At 34.5% G+C, this 17083-nt stretch overlaps 1 protein-coding gene across 6 annotated transcripts in view; it reads right to left on the bottom strand.

The window, feature by feature from the left end:
• Positions 1-17083, bottom strand: part of LOC136826644 (uncharacterized) — a 44555-nt gene that overhangs the window by 21488 nt on the left and 5984 nt on the right. For 2 of the 6 annotated variants that reach the window (XM_067083976.1, XM_067083980.1), the window contains 3 exons: positions 6984-7191; positions 5367-5515; positions 574-746 (listed from right to left, as the gene is read on the bottom strand). In XM_067083976.1, the coding sequence (XP_066940077.1) occupies positions 574-746; positions 5367-5515; positions 6984-7191 (530 nt within the window). Of the gene's footprint in view, positions 1-573; positions 747-5366; positions 5516-6983; positions 7192-7690; positions 7982-12429; positions 12572-12639; positions 12887-15992; positions 16252-17083 lie in introns of those variants that run through there. The other 4 variants (XM_067083979.1, XM_067083975.1, XM_067083977.1 and 1 more) reach the window with 4 other exon arrangements.

Raw genomic sequence — 17083 nt, 5'->3', positions numbered from 1 at the left:
ATAGCCAGCAGTTTTATTTTCCTTTTAAAATAAGCTTGAATCTTTACTTCTAATACATATGACAGTTTACCCTTTCACATTCTCAAGTTTTGGGACATTGTCATTTACCAAAAATCTAGACTTTTATAAAATTACCAAGGAATAGTCATATCTCAAGACAAGTTATACAATGCATAGGTCAAAATTAACTGGAAAAATACTACTGTATTTACCTGTCCATCTTGATATGGTAAACAATTTTATGCACACCCTACGTTACAGAGCCACAATAAAAATCATCTAAAATGCTAAGAATATGCTTTAACCAATGAACTAAGTAAAGTTTCTGATAAATTTGTGAGGAAAAAATAAAATATTCTTATATAGTACAATTAAATTAATCACGAATTCGTGCCAACCCAGAATGGAATTTTAAAAGAGAGACTAACATATGTACTAAAGATAAATATTTTGTTCTTAAAGTTCATTACATGAAAATCACATGCAGTGACCACACTGTAAAAGTTGCAGCTTGTATATTATATGAGAAAGTCTTGTAAGGCACTACTAAGGTAAAAAAAATTCTCAACATACTTGTCCAACAGATAAACAACGGCCAAAGTTGAAGCAAGCTCTGTGAAAGAGAAGAACAGCTGGTGGCTCCACTGGGTGTAGAAATCATCATTCCAGTAGTTGAAGTACGACCACCACGAATAATAATGGGGGTAAACACTGGCCAACAGGAGTACAAACATAGATGTCCGAATCTGCAGTGAGCAACCAGTTAACTGTATAGCTTGGCCAGTACTTCTGACTACTTTAACAGAGATGCTCAAACTATAACTAAAGCAAGCACTGAAATTAAATTATATGTAGAGCATTTATAGTATAAAAATAAAAAATCTATAGCACAGAATACAGTATGCCTTTACAATACGGAACTTTTGCCTTTGCAGTACTATATATAATCAGATATATAAGCTGGAGAAGAATATAGGCATAAGCAATTAGTTGGAACAAAAGAGCATGTTAAAGTAACGCAGTAATATTATATAAACAGTTCAAAAATAATCTAACCTATTAAGTCTGAGTAAAACAGAAAGCAGATTCCAAATGAGTAGCAAATGCAAAAAACTGACTAAAGTATATACCATAAAAATAATACCTTTATTTAACAACAAAAACATGAAATGAAGAAAACAGCATGAAGTACTACAGTAAATAAAAAAATACTGTATGATAAACATAAGTCAAAACAGAACTAATGAAAAAAATGGAAGGAAGAGGTTAAAATTCTATGACAGTTTGTTAAAATATTTTTTAAACACTTCACTTCCTCCAAAACTGCTATCACCTCCTTACAACCAATGTTATGGAAGCCTTAAAATTAACTGTATAAAAATTCCCATCGAATCTAATATAGAATAGGAATAGAGATAAATACAGGAGCATGTACATTATATATACTATATAGTACTACTTGAATAGAGTACAGTACTGTACTTCTTGATTATATTTCATAACAATGGTTCATTACATTGTCTATTGCAAACCATACAATTACAGTATACTCTTTATCCTCTTGAAAAAGCATGAATTCTTAACTAAAATAAGTGTTTGAGACTCCATAGATTTCACTCAGACATCAGAAAGCAAGTTATCATTGGTTAACCTCTGGAAGAAAAATTTTCCATCAGGGTCCAGTTTACGGCAGTCTTGAAAAACTATCGTGTTCAAGTGGTTCACGAATAGCACAATGGGCAGTGTTCAGATCTTGGAATAATTCAGAAGAAATGAAATTTTTGTATCTAAAATTTAAAGAATATGAAATGTAAATTTCAACCGAAACAGTGTTGTAATTACAAAATATTTATAAATGAAGTAAGACTGGTAAGAATTGAGAAACCTGACTAAATATATGCAACCCTTAAGCTTTTGCTCTATTATGTTTATATGATTTTTGAAATTATCTGCTCATAGATTGTAGATTTCGTAATAATTTTATGGGAAGCAGATAAGTATATCTTAGTTTAAGCAGAGGATCTGATATTTAATTGGCAGAATTTTTACAAAATTAAGAAAAGAGGCAAGCCTGCACATCACTGGAAATAATATCACATGAAGAATGACAGATTATAAAGTAGCACAGATCAATAATAATCAAGATGGCTTTCAAAATATGCATTTACAAGCTTTAAATTGTACTGAGTAAATATCAATATAGTACTAGTTAGCTGAGTAAAAATTAAATTTTTTCAGACAAATTTCATGTTTTATAAAATTCATATTTGCCAGCCTAAAGGACACACTTTGTTCCTCCCCAAAACTGTTCAGAAATTAGCCAGAAGCCAAAGAGCCAGTATCAAAGGTAGGAGGGCAAGTGCAGAAGACTTTGGAGACTTACAGCTAAGTTGCAGGGTAACGTGTAGCTACCTGCAGTCCACCTAACTCATATATTCAGCTGACATAACTAATAATAATCATTAATACATGTACAGCAATACAGCACAACTTAAATCACACAAAATGAACTTGCATCAAGGTTGTTAAAGCTACACTACAGATAAGCTTATGGCTGTGAACTGAAATAGCTCAGAACATTTCAGCGTATCTCCTACCCCAGCAAACATAACCAACACAAAGTCTGGTACAATGTTTGCATTTCACCTATTCCTGACTTAACAACTGAGGGATCTTTTATTAAGACAAAACATTCAAAATAATAATAAAATATCTGCTGTCCAACTATTTAATGCATTTGTGACATAAGTCTGGCAGTAACAAATGTCAAAGGAGAGCAAGAGTAATACCGGTCCAAAATCCCTGAAAGTTGTCATTTGAAGGTTTTATATCTGATTTATTTTGTTTTATACTGAGTTACTAAAAATATTAATTTTTGCTGCTTTATTCATGCCCTTGTACACAGTAAAATAAATGCAATACAATAAGTTTCCACTGAACCATAAAATGTGAAATATTAAGTTTAAATTAAAACAATTTCCTGTGTTTTATATCATGCTTTGCACATTCTTCTGGTAGATGCACTGTTTGTATTTATGAATAATTCACTTTTTTTATAATTATATGGACAGCATTTATACTAAAAAATATACTTTGTAGTATCTGACCAAAATCTACAGTACTGAAGTTAAAAATTCACTCATCCAAAGTGAACAAAATGCTTGTGTGGGTATGCCATCAACATACCTGCTGCTACTTGTACATGTACAAGTCTTTGAGAATTAATTTCTAACACATAGCCAACCAATAAAAAATTAAGCCTCATACAGAGGAACACCTATTCACTGTTTAATAAGAATTCACAAGACAATAATTCATTTATACATTCATTCTTATGAAAGAAAACAAGACATCTGTATGTGCTTCATTCTGGTGAACTGATAAGCTGGTAAATATGGCATACTGTATTGCCTTAGATAACTTAAAACCTCAGTTTGAAATGCCGACCACATATCCACATTTAGTTCAATATAAAATATATTCTAAGTAAACTGCAGACTTATTCTTAATCTCCAAAGGCTAGCCCAAAATGTTCATTCTTCTGGAAAGGAATAAAAGTCATTCTATTTAGTGGAGGATAATGACTCCAATCTAATATATGGTTAGGGAGATCCCTTTTGCAAAGTTTACCACCCTGCATCTTTGAACTGCCTCCACCAATATGAATCTTTGCTACAGGAAGGAGACATCTGTGCTCAACTAAAGATGGAGTGAGAAGCTTAGTAAATGGCTGAGGTTTTTATGTAATGGTACAGGTTCACAATCCTTATCCAAAAACCTTTGGGGCAGCTGTGTTTCAGTTTTCAGAACAGAGGCCTGCTCCCCAATTTGATCATCCAATCCCATGTATCATATGTCCTTTAAAATTTTGTCCCCACAGAATCATTTCATTACATAACTCTAGTATCAAGTACAGTGTGTTTTCAATATATTGCACTAGGCTATGATTAATGTGCAAGTTTCATTTTTGGTAGATTATACTAGGCTAAGCTTACAGTGCCTATCACAGTTTTGGTAAATCCCACTGGTGATACATATGACATCTAAGTAAACTTTGACTAATTAACACGCCTAGAAGCACATTTGGTAGGTTACAAGTGATTCATCATACAATCACCCAGATTTACCAATCTTATGGCCTGTCTAATAGTTCATTACTATTTCTCATAATTAATAACCACTTATTATTTCACACAAAACACTGGCATAAACAACCAAATCAAGAAACAGCTGTTTGCTGATGTTAATTATTGTAACTACTGCACGTTTTAAGATGCATCACAGTCATCAATTTATTAAAAATTTGCTAATTCCCAGTGGTAATTTTATAAGTGAAAATAAACTTTTATTCATCTCTCACACAGTATAAAAGAAAGTCTTAGAAAGTGTACCCCAAAATTTAAGCCGCAGGTTGTAGCTGCAGCTAAAAAGACATTACGTAGTAACATGTAGGATGCAAAACATTTTGGAATACGCATAAGCAGCATCCAAAATTATGGAAATCACGTTTTTCCCTCACTTAAAATTTACCGCATTTATAAATAATTGGTAAACAGCATTCTTATATCAAAGCTTTGCTTATTTACAGAAAATGAATCTCTGAATAGCATTTCATGTAGCAACTAATGGCAATGATGATTTGGAGGATGTAAACATTACCAGAATGTAAATGGCACATGATCGTAATGTTCATACTTTATAATAGAATAATAATATATGTAACAATATATATAATTCTACTTTATACAGTATGTAAAAAAACTTTTATTAAAATTATCATTAAGTACAACTGTACTACATAACTTTTACAAATGGATACTAACCTCCACAAAAATAAAAATCTTGGTTTTTAGAGCTTGCAAAGTTTACAATTTCATACAGATTTTTGAAACTTGTACTTTCCATTTATAAACATTTTTGTTTCTTATCTAATGCTGCCTTAGATAACATAAGTTTATATCAGTTTCCTGATTAGGATGACATTATCAGATGTGAAGTTCTACCTAATTATTTGTTTTATTAGAATTGTATTGTAATTCAACATCCTGAAGTACCCTACTTTAACAGTATCATAAAAAAATGAGTTAATGTTACTAGTACAACTGAAATGAAAATGATACAAGAAGAGGAGTGATGCAGGGTGATAACAAAGAGGGAATTTCTCTCACAATCTAGTGGGTTGAAATTTTCCTCTTACAACTTATGTGGATGTGCAACCAACACTTTAAATTCATGTAAAAGGCTAAGGCAATGGTTTGTTTGATATAAGCACTTCTATGCTGCAGCAATAATAAAAGAAGCTCTAAAATGTAAGCTTCAAAAGCAAGCAGGTTTTTAATCCAATACAAAATTCTGAATTTAAATACCTGGCCTACAAAGTACAGCCGGATGACTTTCTTCACTGATTCATATACAAGCAAGATAGCCAACACTGTAACAAACCAGATCTTGAATGAGTTGGAAGTTATATTAAAATATACATGCTTGTATCCAGACGGCCCACGTTCGTATATTCCTGTAATGAAAATAAGAAAAGAAATTTGAGATCAAATCTATATTTTTCCAGAAAGCTTATCTTACATTCATACAACTAATAATGTAGTAAACTTTAGTGTGTAACCTTCTTTGACAGTTAGAAGGTTCTAATTTCACACCTGAGAATATTTCTCGTAAATTTAAAATACCCTGAAAGGCGGTTTTTCCCAAGCAATTCTACAAAACCCCTTGAATTAAAAAATTATCACCTAACTTATTTAAATTATCCTTACGATATCCAAAATGAAATTCATGCAATATTTTAAACATTTCCATGATGGGTGGCTGTAAATAATGTAACTGCAGTAATTTTATATGCACAAAACATTTGCAGAAAATACAGCATTCTAATTAAACACAGTGATTACTCAACTCATTCTAATTATCGTCACAAATTTTCAAAAGAAATTTCATGAAAGTCATGAATCATATCTTTTAAGTGCATGCATTAGTCATTTAATTACTTCTGTTGACTTCTTGTATCTTATTACTGCATGTTTCTTTACTGTTTGTTGAGGCTAGTACTGTAATATATTTTACAAGTTTCTTAGCATTGATTCCTGGTATGACACTGCTGACTCCATGCCCAAGGTCCTATAGATGGTCTGGGGGTTATTTAACAAGGAATTTAGATTACCAATATGGTCACCCAATATTGCTTAATTTTACTGAACTAGAAACTATGTACCATATACAATGCTGTCTGGCATTCACTTAATGTTACTCATCCAAGCACTCACCAAACTCAGCATCTCTTTATTCCGCTGGTCAGAAGACTAGCAGCACAGTGATTTCCAATCAGTAATAACTTTGCTACACCAATGATCCTCCAGTCAATGAAATTCAACAACTCTAAATTAGGTCAGTACTTGATGAATGGCCTTATATGAGAGTCATACTCCACTGGGACCTTGTGACCATCTAAGATGACATGGGTATGGAGTTAGTGACCTCATACCATACAGTATATCTATACACTATAATCTATATAGTATATCAGTGCTCATAAACCTGAAAAAAGATTTTAGGATTCTAGTAAGAGTAACAAATCACACTGCAGCTTGAGAAGCCTATTAGTAAGAGAAAATTGGCAGACTCACTTTACAATACATGTTTTACAAAATACACCAATATCTGTTTTCAAGTAAAGTACAGTATTCTCTTAAGAAATTCACGGAAACTTTTAATCAAGGTACTGCACTTATATAAAATTAAGTATCCATTTCTACATGTACATGTTAAACACACTCGACAGAAAATTCTTAAATTAACCTTACTAGTATTTCAAAAAAGAAATTCATACATTCTGGGTAACCAATTCCTGCGAAATATTTTTGGAATATACTGTTAATTACTGTTTCCACATACATAACAGTCTCTGGTAACGGAATAATTAATTTTACAAAAAGAATACTGGACCAAGAAAATTTTCACTTTATTCAACATACCTTTAAATATAGTATCCCAACATGAACATGAACATCCTCGGCGGTCTACCTTGTAGTTAAATTCATCCCACAGGTGAGATATTATGCCTAGATGTACAAAAGGCAATAATACTGGAACTAAAAAACCTAATGTTGCTCCAATGATAGCAGACTTAGAATAACGGGCCTTCTGGCACTCTGAGGTACGTATGTGATGTGGGAGTTCCATCTGAAAAGTTGAGATTTCAAAAGAAAAGTCATTTAACTTTCAAATCATGATGTCATATCAAATGCCACAGAATTGCTTTACACTGTAAGCTAATCACTGACCCTAACCTAGATGAAAGATAACCTAAACAGCACCTATATTTTTCAAAATACTGTACAATAATTCTGATGATTCCTACTGGATACACCATATTTTTAAAGACCCCTACTTTACAAGTTCCAAGTATATTTTTAAAGACCCCTACTTTATATGTTCCAAACAAAGGAAATGGTGCCTCCACTGCTCTAAAACCTTTTCTGTTACTAATTGCTTAACTTTTCAATCTCATTAGTAAAATTATGAATGTCCCATTTGGAGAATTTTACTACTGTAAACAAAACTCTACTACCATTAACCAAGACTATTTTTCTGAAACAAAAAACTTCTAGTACTACAGTATTTCTTTTCCATTCAAATTTGTAGGAAATTCTGTGACTAATTTTCTTCAACTTCCACTTACAAAAGCCTATAGCTCCTTCTCCATGCGAAGTGGTCATACATTCATCAGCTCTTTTCTCAACAATTCAAGTGCTCCTGATCCCATTACAGTACTTTGCCCTTTCCTATGCCATTCAAATTTTTTTTTCTTTAATGACAACAGGGTACTAGTATCCTAGAAGACTGACAATACTCTCAATCTGAATTATACTTCTGCACAAATAATGAATGCATGTGGCTCCAGTGCTTAGTCATCTATCTTCCTTCTTGTAAGCATTCAGTGGTTCCGAGAATTCTTAGCAATTACGTGTACCTGTAAGTACGGATGCCTGACTGCAGATTAACTTAAATAACAGTCTCTACTGTTTGTCAAGTGATATTCACATGCATCACAAATTATCCAATCTGTCTGCTGCTAGTTTGTGACAGTCTGATCTGTCAGGCAAGTGGTGTTAATAACCAACTTCAATTGGCTGTCCCCAGAAAAAACAAAATCCCCTCTTGCACAGTTCCTAATGCTATTCACTACTTCAGTGAAAAGGTATACTGGTCATCAATTCTCTCTGCAAATAACACTGACAGGAACTGGCATAGGAGATATATTTATTTTAATTCAAATCAGGATGTCTCAATATGCAATGAATGAAAAATTCCATATTGCTCAATAAGATCATAGACAAAAATAAGGCCAACACAAAAAAAAAGATAAGCAGAAAACAAAACATGTAAGAAAAAGATAAAAAACTATCACAAATGGTGAACTGGGATAGTTACACTGAGAGGCCATGAATGCTACAGGGTTCAAGAGCTATGATTGATTGAGTGATTGATTGATTATGGAATTTAGATCTTGAAGACTAAGCGCCGGAACCCATCAGGATTATTCAGCGCCGTAATGAAGGTGAAATATATAAATTAATGATATGATTGATAATGAATAGGTGAATGATGATATACTGTACTTGTAAAATTCAGTGTTAAAATATGAACGTAAAAAGTAAAGAATGATATTAGATAGAACCAACAAAAAATAAGTAATATTAAACTTTTATATTCAAAATATATACTTAGTATAAGAATAAATATGACTAAAATCATTATCAAAAATACTGAAATCATATCTCATTAAAATAACCAGATTCTTTCAGATAACTCATAAGGTTATCTACCTCAACGTCATCATTTAAAATTTCTAAAATAGTCTTCCCAGTCTTTCCCCTACGGCGATTAAATTTAGGACAGTGCACCAGCATGTGCTCAACAGATAGCTGACCACCACAGTGAGCACAAACTGGGGAACTGGCTCCCTCTAAAATACTGTAAAGCTATGGGTGAAGCGGGTATGGCCAATCCTAAGCCGTATTAGGATGATCTCAAATCTTCTGTTACAATTAAAACCCAAACTCCAAAAATCGATACTTTTTCTAAAGTTTCTGTACTTCCTATTTGTGGATAAAATGGGGGAAGTCCATCTCTGCTGCCACTTTGTACGAATGTATTGTCTGATGACTGGACGCATATCCAAGTGTGACACCTTATTAATTAAGAAATCACAACTTGCAGCATCCTTTGCTTTACTATCAGCCAGTTCGTTCCCTTCTAGACCAGTCTGCCCAGGAATCCAACAAAACTTTACTGATTTGTGGCGAACAGAAAGATAAAAAAGCCATTCCTGATCCTTTTGAATTAAGGGATGGGTAGGGTTAAACTTCTTTAGGGCTTCTAAAACAATCTTTGAGTCACTATATATTATTGTGTATTTAAATTTCTTATCAGATGCAAGATTTAAAGCATCATCTATGGCTGTTGCTTAGAGCATCCCAAACTATGGCTGCGTTCCACCAAGGGAGTCGCGTCGAGTTGAGTTACATCATGTCACGATAATTCATGACGCATCATGAATCGCCAACCCAGTTTTAACACTGATTTGTATGGGCCTTTGAAAGAAACCGTTCACACCAAATGCGTTGAGTCATGTCACACTGCGTCGTGTCACTTCAAGTTACAAATAGAGCTGGACCTATTTTTGACGTCAGTCAAGTGAGTCTCACGTGCCGTTTGCAAGTATGCTGGTCGAACTACAAATAAACTTAGTACAGGAGCACCCTGCTATCTATGACTTCATTGTCAGTTTATGGAAAGAAGCTGATGCTGCCATGTCATGTACAAGTAAAGGCAACAGTTTTATTCACTTTGAACCATTTATTATGCTCTGAACAATATATTTTGCTTATACATCACTATGAACTATAGGCTAACCTAACTTAGCCGCTCAAAATAGCCGAAATTATCAATATCCCCTTTCTACCCATAGGCCTATATTTTATAATAATTATGTAAGATTTGGTAGGTTTTTCACTTCTTCACGTAGTCTAATATACTAAAACCTGATATTAAAGGTTTTTACATGGTTCAAACCCCAAAACTAGATGTGGAGCTCCTCCAGAATTATCTGGTAATGAAATATTCGAAATTTCAGTGGTACCAGATTTGAGGTTTATTTTTACATCTGCGACAAAAAAGCCACAGCAAAGCATTAATTTTAGCAAGAGAATATGCATCCATTCTCAACATAACCTACTGTGGCAATATAAAGATAAAAAAGGTTGACGCATTTGGTGTGAACAGGATTTGGTCAAAATGAATTATCGTGACTTGACGTGACTTAACACGACTCCCTTGGTGTGAACACTGCCTAAAGTCTTTTGAATTTCATGGGCACTAAGTGGGTTCTTCAGTGTGGATCCAAGAAGACTTTTCCAGTACAGTTACCTCTTGAATAATATGTTATTTAAATCATGTTACTCAAACAATTTTCCCTTGGATAACAACATTAATAATAGAGTTATATTCCTGGACTCTTGAGAAAATTTGCATATTTTGAAGATTTCAGTGCTATAATAAATTTTAAAGACAAATGTTATTATAATATTTAAAGAAATATTATTAATACATTAGGTCACAAAAACACCAAATACACAAGTTTTCACTTTACTGTATTGTATTCAAATTCTGCACTGTGTGCGCTCATTGTTTACTCCCAACTGGTCATCATCTGCAACTGTCCTTCCATCCATCCATCCCCACCCCACTTGAGAGCAATACTTGTGTCAAATGGACTTGAATTCACAATAAGAGACTTAGTTTGCACTTCTGGGAACCCTGGGTTGGTTTCCACTCTTGCCACTAGGTGGCATGGCTGTTTGTGACACCAGTGCAAATTTGGACTATCCCAGGCATGTGGCTGATTTGAAAACAATGCTTACGAGTAAATTTGTATTAAATCAAAATTTATCACGTTAGTGAAAGCCAACTCCATTAATATTTGCTCTTATTAAAACAAAAAGATGATATGTAAACTCGTGTTATCTACAAGGTGACTGTCTTTCAAAAAATAAGTTTCCCATCATCTCTTAAACTTCCTCACTGGTATATGTCGCTTGTGTTAATGAGTCTCACCAAACCTCCGCATATGCCTTGTTCGAGGCTTTGTTACTGGATCTTACACTAGAGATAGTGTTGTTCCTGGCATTTGTATCATCAAGCGAGCTACACTTGCCTGGGAAGTCAGTCATTCACTGACTTTGTGAACAAGCTTCAAACCTCAAGCAGTCAAAACCACTATGCCTTTCACAAAACCTTTCCTATCCTTCGTTGCCACTGTTGAAAAAAATGCATTTCTTCTCATTCATATAATAAATTCTTTCTTTATAGTCATATAAATGTTTTCTGAGATACTACAGTACTGTCTTAATAGATAATACTAACCCTGTTTTATGCAATGATCCACAACTCCCAAAACCATATTAAACTGCATAAAAATGTAGTCATAAATATGAAATTGATACCTATGCCTACATGCAATTATAACAGCTCCTGTCTAATAAAAGAATAAATATAAGCTAACAAGATATATTTTCCATGTACCAAATAACAATGCTAAATGAATTCTACCTTGGGATATGAATAACATTGATTAAAATATTCCTACAACTGCTTCATTTTTTTCAGAATTTTGCATTAATAATTCAAATAAATTTATTCTTTCAATAAGCAGGGGCCCAGCCTAAGGACACATACGTGGGGAATGAATTCAAGTTAAAATTAAATCCTTGCACATTTCCCCCTCACATCTCAGAGGAGGGAGTAATTACACTACTGGTGGTTCCAAGAAATGCAGAAGATATTAAGATTTAATGGCGTCACCATACATCATAATACCATAATAACCTCACATAACCAAACCAAACATTATCTACTTGAATAACCTTACCATAATAAATGATCACGGCTACATACAATAGCTACAGCAATAGTTACAGGTTATATACTGTATGATGATAGCCAGCAGGTTAGGAGATGACATGGGCTAGCCTACCAAAAAATAGCTGACACACCTCAAATGTATTACAATACACACTTAACCAGCTAATTAAATTACCAAGTGATGAATATAATTCCTTCATTATCTAATGGGTTGGGTAAACCTAAATAATTAAGCTATAGGGGGGAAAGACTGCATTAAGATACAATGGCCTAGGTATAACATAACCTATGATAACAAGGCTTACGAAACAACCTTACCTTATTTTTACTGGTTATTATGAAACAAATTTAATCACATGACTACTTATTTCGAAACAATATTACCTTATTTTTACGGGCTATTACTAAACAATAGGCTAGCCTACTACCAGTTTTACGGGTTATTACTATACAATATTACCACATTTTTTAATGGTAATTACGAAACAAAATTACCTTATTTTTACTAAAACAACTTCAACAAGAAGTAGTATAGGAATGAGGTCAGGGGGCACAACATGCTACCGAAGAGAACTACTATCCTATGTAAACCAGGTAAGCTACAGGTAAGGTCAGCCTGGGAAACAACAACACAACATTGACGTTTGTTTTGTGGCCAACCCCGTAATCTCGTGACAGAATTAATTATCCCTGGTAACACCCTACCTTCTGGGCTCTTTGTCAAACTCTCCGCTTATTACATCCACAGGCCTGGAATAATATCATAGTGCCTTTTGTACCGGCAACTGTCTTCACCAATTAAAAGTAAACAATTACATCTTCTGCCACTGATTCGTTTCAGGGACCTGAATTCCTACAACTGTGGTGGGAAGAACTGGGCAACGTTCAAGTAATGTTTTAATAGAAGTCTAAAAAAAGCTTGACGTTCGCTGTCAATACGTCAGTGTAATATACGGCTGGAACGCGTCCTCGTTCCTCAACATATGTCCTGCATTGCAAACTGCCAAAAACAAAGGATTATGAACACAACCTCAACTAAAATGTTGGTGTACCGTACCACTGATCTTTCTGAAATTTCGTAGAATGCACTGCGATAAACTATTTCAAATATTTCTTCTCAACCTTGCCAACCTCTTCCTAAGGTGAGTATTATGGAACTAAGTGTGAACTTTAGCTACAAGACTGAAACCGAAAATATCCAGTTTAGCTAAATGTATATCCAATAGTCCAATGAGGATCAAGATTACTTAACATTCCTGAGATTTTTAGAATATTTCTACTCTTCCTTGAAATCTGCATTCTTTCTTTTTTATTCTCATCATTTGGTCTTCAGACTCTTCTTATTGCGTCATGAAACATGGGGCTTTTACATATTTATTTTAAAAAATAAGTCAAAGAAAAGGAAGAGTAATCACACCCTTAAATTCTCTCTCTCTCTCTCTCTCTCTCTCTCTCTCTCTCTCTGACTATATATATATATATATATATATATATATATATATATATATATATATATATATATATATATATATATATATATATGTGTGTGTGTGTGTGTGTGTGTGTGTGTGTGTGTGTATAAAGACAAAATCCACGAAGGAAAGAGAAACAATGGAGTGTTGCGAGGCCTTTCGACTGTCGTCCTTTACTTAGCAGACTGGAGAAATATAAAAATAAGTTTACAAAGCTTCGTGGATTTTGTCACGTTCCATATTTTCGTAAAAAAAAATAAACTCAGTGGTTACTGCCGCATTACCACTTCAACCGTTTAATCGCTGATGAAAGGCCTGTGCAAAAGAGCTCCCACAACATAGCCACTTCATACATCTACACAGACGGCTCCACAGCAGCACGTCAAGCGCTCGTGCATACACATACTGCTCCATTCACCATTATCTTGCATGCACTCTCGCGCTTCTTGTGAATTAAGGCCCCTCAATCCCAGTGCCTCTTTCTAAATGTTACTCTTCTTCTTCAACATAGTACACCAGCAATTCTTTTAACCAGCTTCAACTTTTTTTTTCTTTCAGTCTCATTCAGCATACATACTTCATCTCCCTAGAGGAGAATTGGTTCAATTATCCCTTCATGCATTCCTACACTGGCTTCCAAAGAAACTAATACTACCATTCTTGGTTTAACTGTTCTGTGACTCATCACTTCTCTCATCCTATGATCATCTGTTATTAACTGTTTCCATTCCCTTGCCATCCATATTAACATTCACTTCTCAATCTTCCTGGTTTCAATTTATCCTCACAACCTTGATCTTGACCACATTTACTCTCAATTTTCTTCTCTCGCAAGCACTTTCTAACTCATTTACCACTTGTACAGTTTCTTATCATTGTTCCAAATCAATACTATTTCATTTGCCAATATCAACTACCCCACACTCCATTCACCTCTCATTTTATTATCCCACAACTTTGCACCAAAATCTACTGTCCTGTTTGTGATGTGTCATCACTCCAGGCAAAAAGATACTTAACAACCACGGAAGCACTTTTACACCAGATCATTCTGTCCCCAATTTACCTTCTCTAACATCTGAATTGGAGGTGAACTCTGTGGTTAAAAACTTGTGCAACACAAGCCACTTCATTTACCTTCCCATTCCTGCTCACACTCTGGCCTTTCACTTTGTCTTGCTAAGACTCAAAACGTCCATCTTTCTCTTCTTTAGCAAATCAACTATCATTTATTGTTTCTTTTCTGCACACATTTATGAACATTCAAAATCACTCTTCTATGGGATACAGTGAATTAGAATCTCAAGCCACTATGGCATTCCTGCTGAATAAGTAAAGCTAACTCTAACTGAAAGCAGCCATGAACAAAGTGGACGCAAAGCTAATGTTGACAGACTTTTCAAGTGAATTCACAGTGTAGGTACTGCAGGGAAATGTTATGTTGCCTTCACTGTTTGCCCTCCTCGTGGATTTTAGTATGCAAACAGTAGCTGGAGATAGAAGAGAAGGTTTAAATCAGAATGACAATAAAAACTTGACAGAATTAGAATGAGATGATGGTGCTCTCTTAATCAGTAAAACGTCACGAGACTTGCAAAGCTTGCTAATAGAAGGCACCATATCTCGTGAGAAAAATAATGAGAACAGAGTTTGCGCAAGGGGATGATATCACACTAGATAGAGAGGGGATTAATGAGGCTGAGTCTTTCAATTATTTAGGAACAATGATATCCAACACAAATTCTCTTGGGTTGGAATTTAGTGAGAGACTAAAAACCGAAAATCAAATGATGGTTAGGTTGAATAATATTTGGAAATCAAGTAGAAAGAAGACGCATAGGAAAATAAGATAAAATATTAGTCAAGCATGATTTGTATCAATGAGACTGTTGATTCGATGATAAAGCAATAAGAAGAATATTAGCAGTCAGATGACAGGATAAAGTGAGAAGTAATTTTTGGGAAAATACAAAAGTTCCATATGTAGATGAGATAATGAAGGTGACGTAGGAAAGGCTTGAACAAGCCCAATGCGTTACCCCAGGGAAAACTGTTGACAGTGTAAGCTGGGTTTCTGTGGCCTGTGGTCATCAGAAGCGTGGACCCAGTCGTACTTGAAGGATGACTATGATACGGGTGCTGGGATTAACTGGTGATATTGGAGGAAGTAAAGGTACAGGAAAGACACGAGTGGCGGAACTTCTCAGAGGATCTTTTGTTGCACGGCGTTGGAGGCGATGACGAAATATAAATACATACACTTATGTTTGCAAATAAATGAGAATGATCAAAGCAGAAAGGAATAGACGGAAGGAGGTTACAAGATTAAACCCATAGGAAAGGCATATTAAAAAAAAACAAGCAGGACCAGGAATAAGGATTAAGTTCTTCATATCCACTGAAGACACCACTTCCTTGTTTGTCCCAGATCGTTGTTGAGACTAGCAACATCACTTTACAAGAAAAGCAAGGGGGCCAGGTAACTTCAACCAGATTTACATCGTCTGCGCCTTATCATCTAATTTTATAGGACGAGAATTGTGTTACTAGGAAAGACAAAACACAACAAAGGTCCCAGAACCTTACCATGAGGAAACCCCAATAAGGTAGATCTATGCTCTCTGAAAACACCATCATCGACGACAGCAGCAGTTTTTCAAGCCAGCTGTTTGCATAACTGTGAATGAAATCTAGTAAGCAGCTTGACTTTGAAGTTACAGCTTTTACAGTCCTCATCCTTATTATTAAACAAGTTAAAGGCAGCACTACAGTCGATTTTAGCACGTCTGGACTCATATCCAATGTCGTCTGTCTAGGATGTAGCTAATTAGATCTTCGATTATAGTAGTTCCTACATTAACAGTTCTAATACTAAAGCTTAGAATCAGCTTACCACCCACTCAGGGACACCTTGAAGGATGGTGATTGATCTGTAATTGTAACAATCAAAATTGCCTAGTTCCCCCTCCCTGAAAATTGCTGTTTGGAGAACAAGGGTGATAAAATGTTTGACGTTTGGGAGAAATTACTCCGGAGTACTTTTTAAAAATTACGGGGAAAATTGTTTCCTGATGGATTATTAAGTACATATATCTCTTTTTCAATCCTGGAACGATTTTTGTCTTACAAGGTGCATTGGTGTTTAATTTCGGTTCTTTTAAAAATCACTCGTGTTTGCTAGTGTATATATTTTTTGTTAAATAAACTTTTTTTTTCTGATTTTATCTCGAACCGTGATTCGTCCTTACCTTATGTGCCATGCTTCCAAAAATGTCCTTGTTTAATATCTAGGACAATTCTCTAGTAACAAGTTCCTCATTCCAGACCTTGATGATCCTACATTTTTTATTGACTTGGCCCTGCCAAGATAGACACAAGATATAAAAACAACTTTTTTTCTCATTAATATCACATGAGTTAAATGGAATGCAGCTCCTTGCTTGGCACATTCTACCAATTAACTTCAAGAGATATCCATTAATATCACATGGAGAAGATTTGTTTCTTTGAATTAATCAAGTTTTTTCTCCCTTTTTAAATTCCAGTCAGCTCTGTTACCCCGTTGGTCGACAATGTTCCTTTAAACATGAAAATATTCATAATCTAACGAACTTTACATGATGCTATTATACTGAAGAGTAAATACATTGTAATGAACAAAAACAACGAAGATAGAT

This window comes from Macrobrachium rosenbergii, chromosome 41 (genome assembly GCF_040412425.1).
Source record: "Macrobrachium rosenbergii isolate ZJJX-2024 chromosome 41, ASM4041242v1, whole genome shotgun sequence".
NCBI lineage: Eukaryota > Metazoa > Arthropoda > Malacostraca > Decapoda > Palaemonidae > Macrobrachium > Macrobrachium rosenbergii.
Note: the sequence above shows the minus strand (reverse complement) of the source record. Positions and strands in the feature narration are given on the sequence as shown.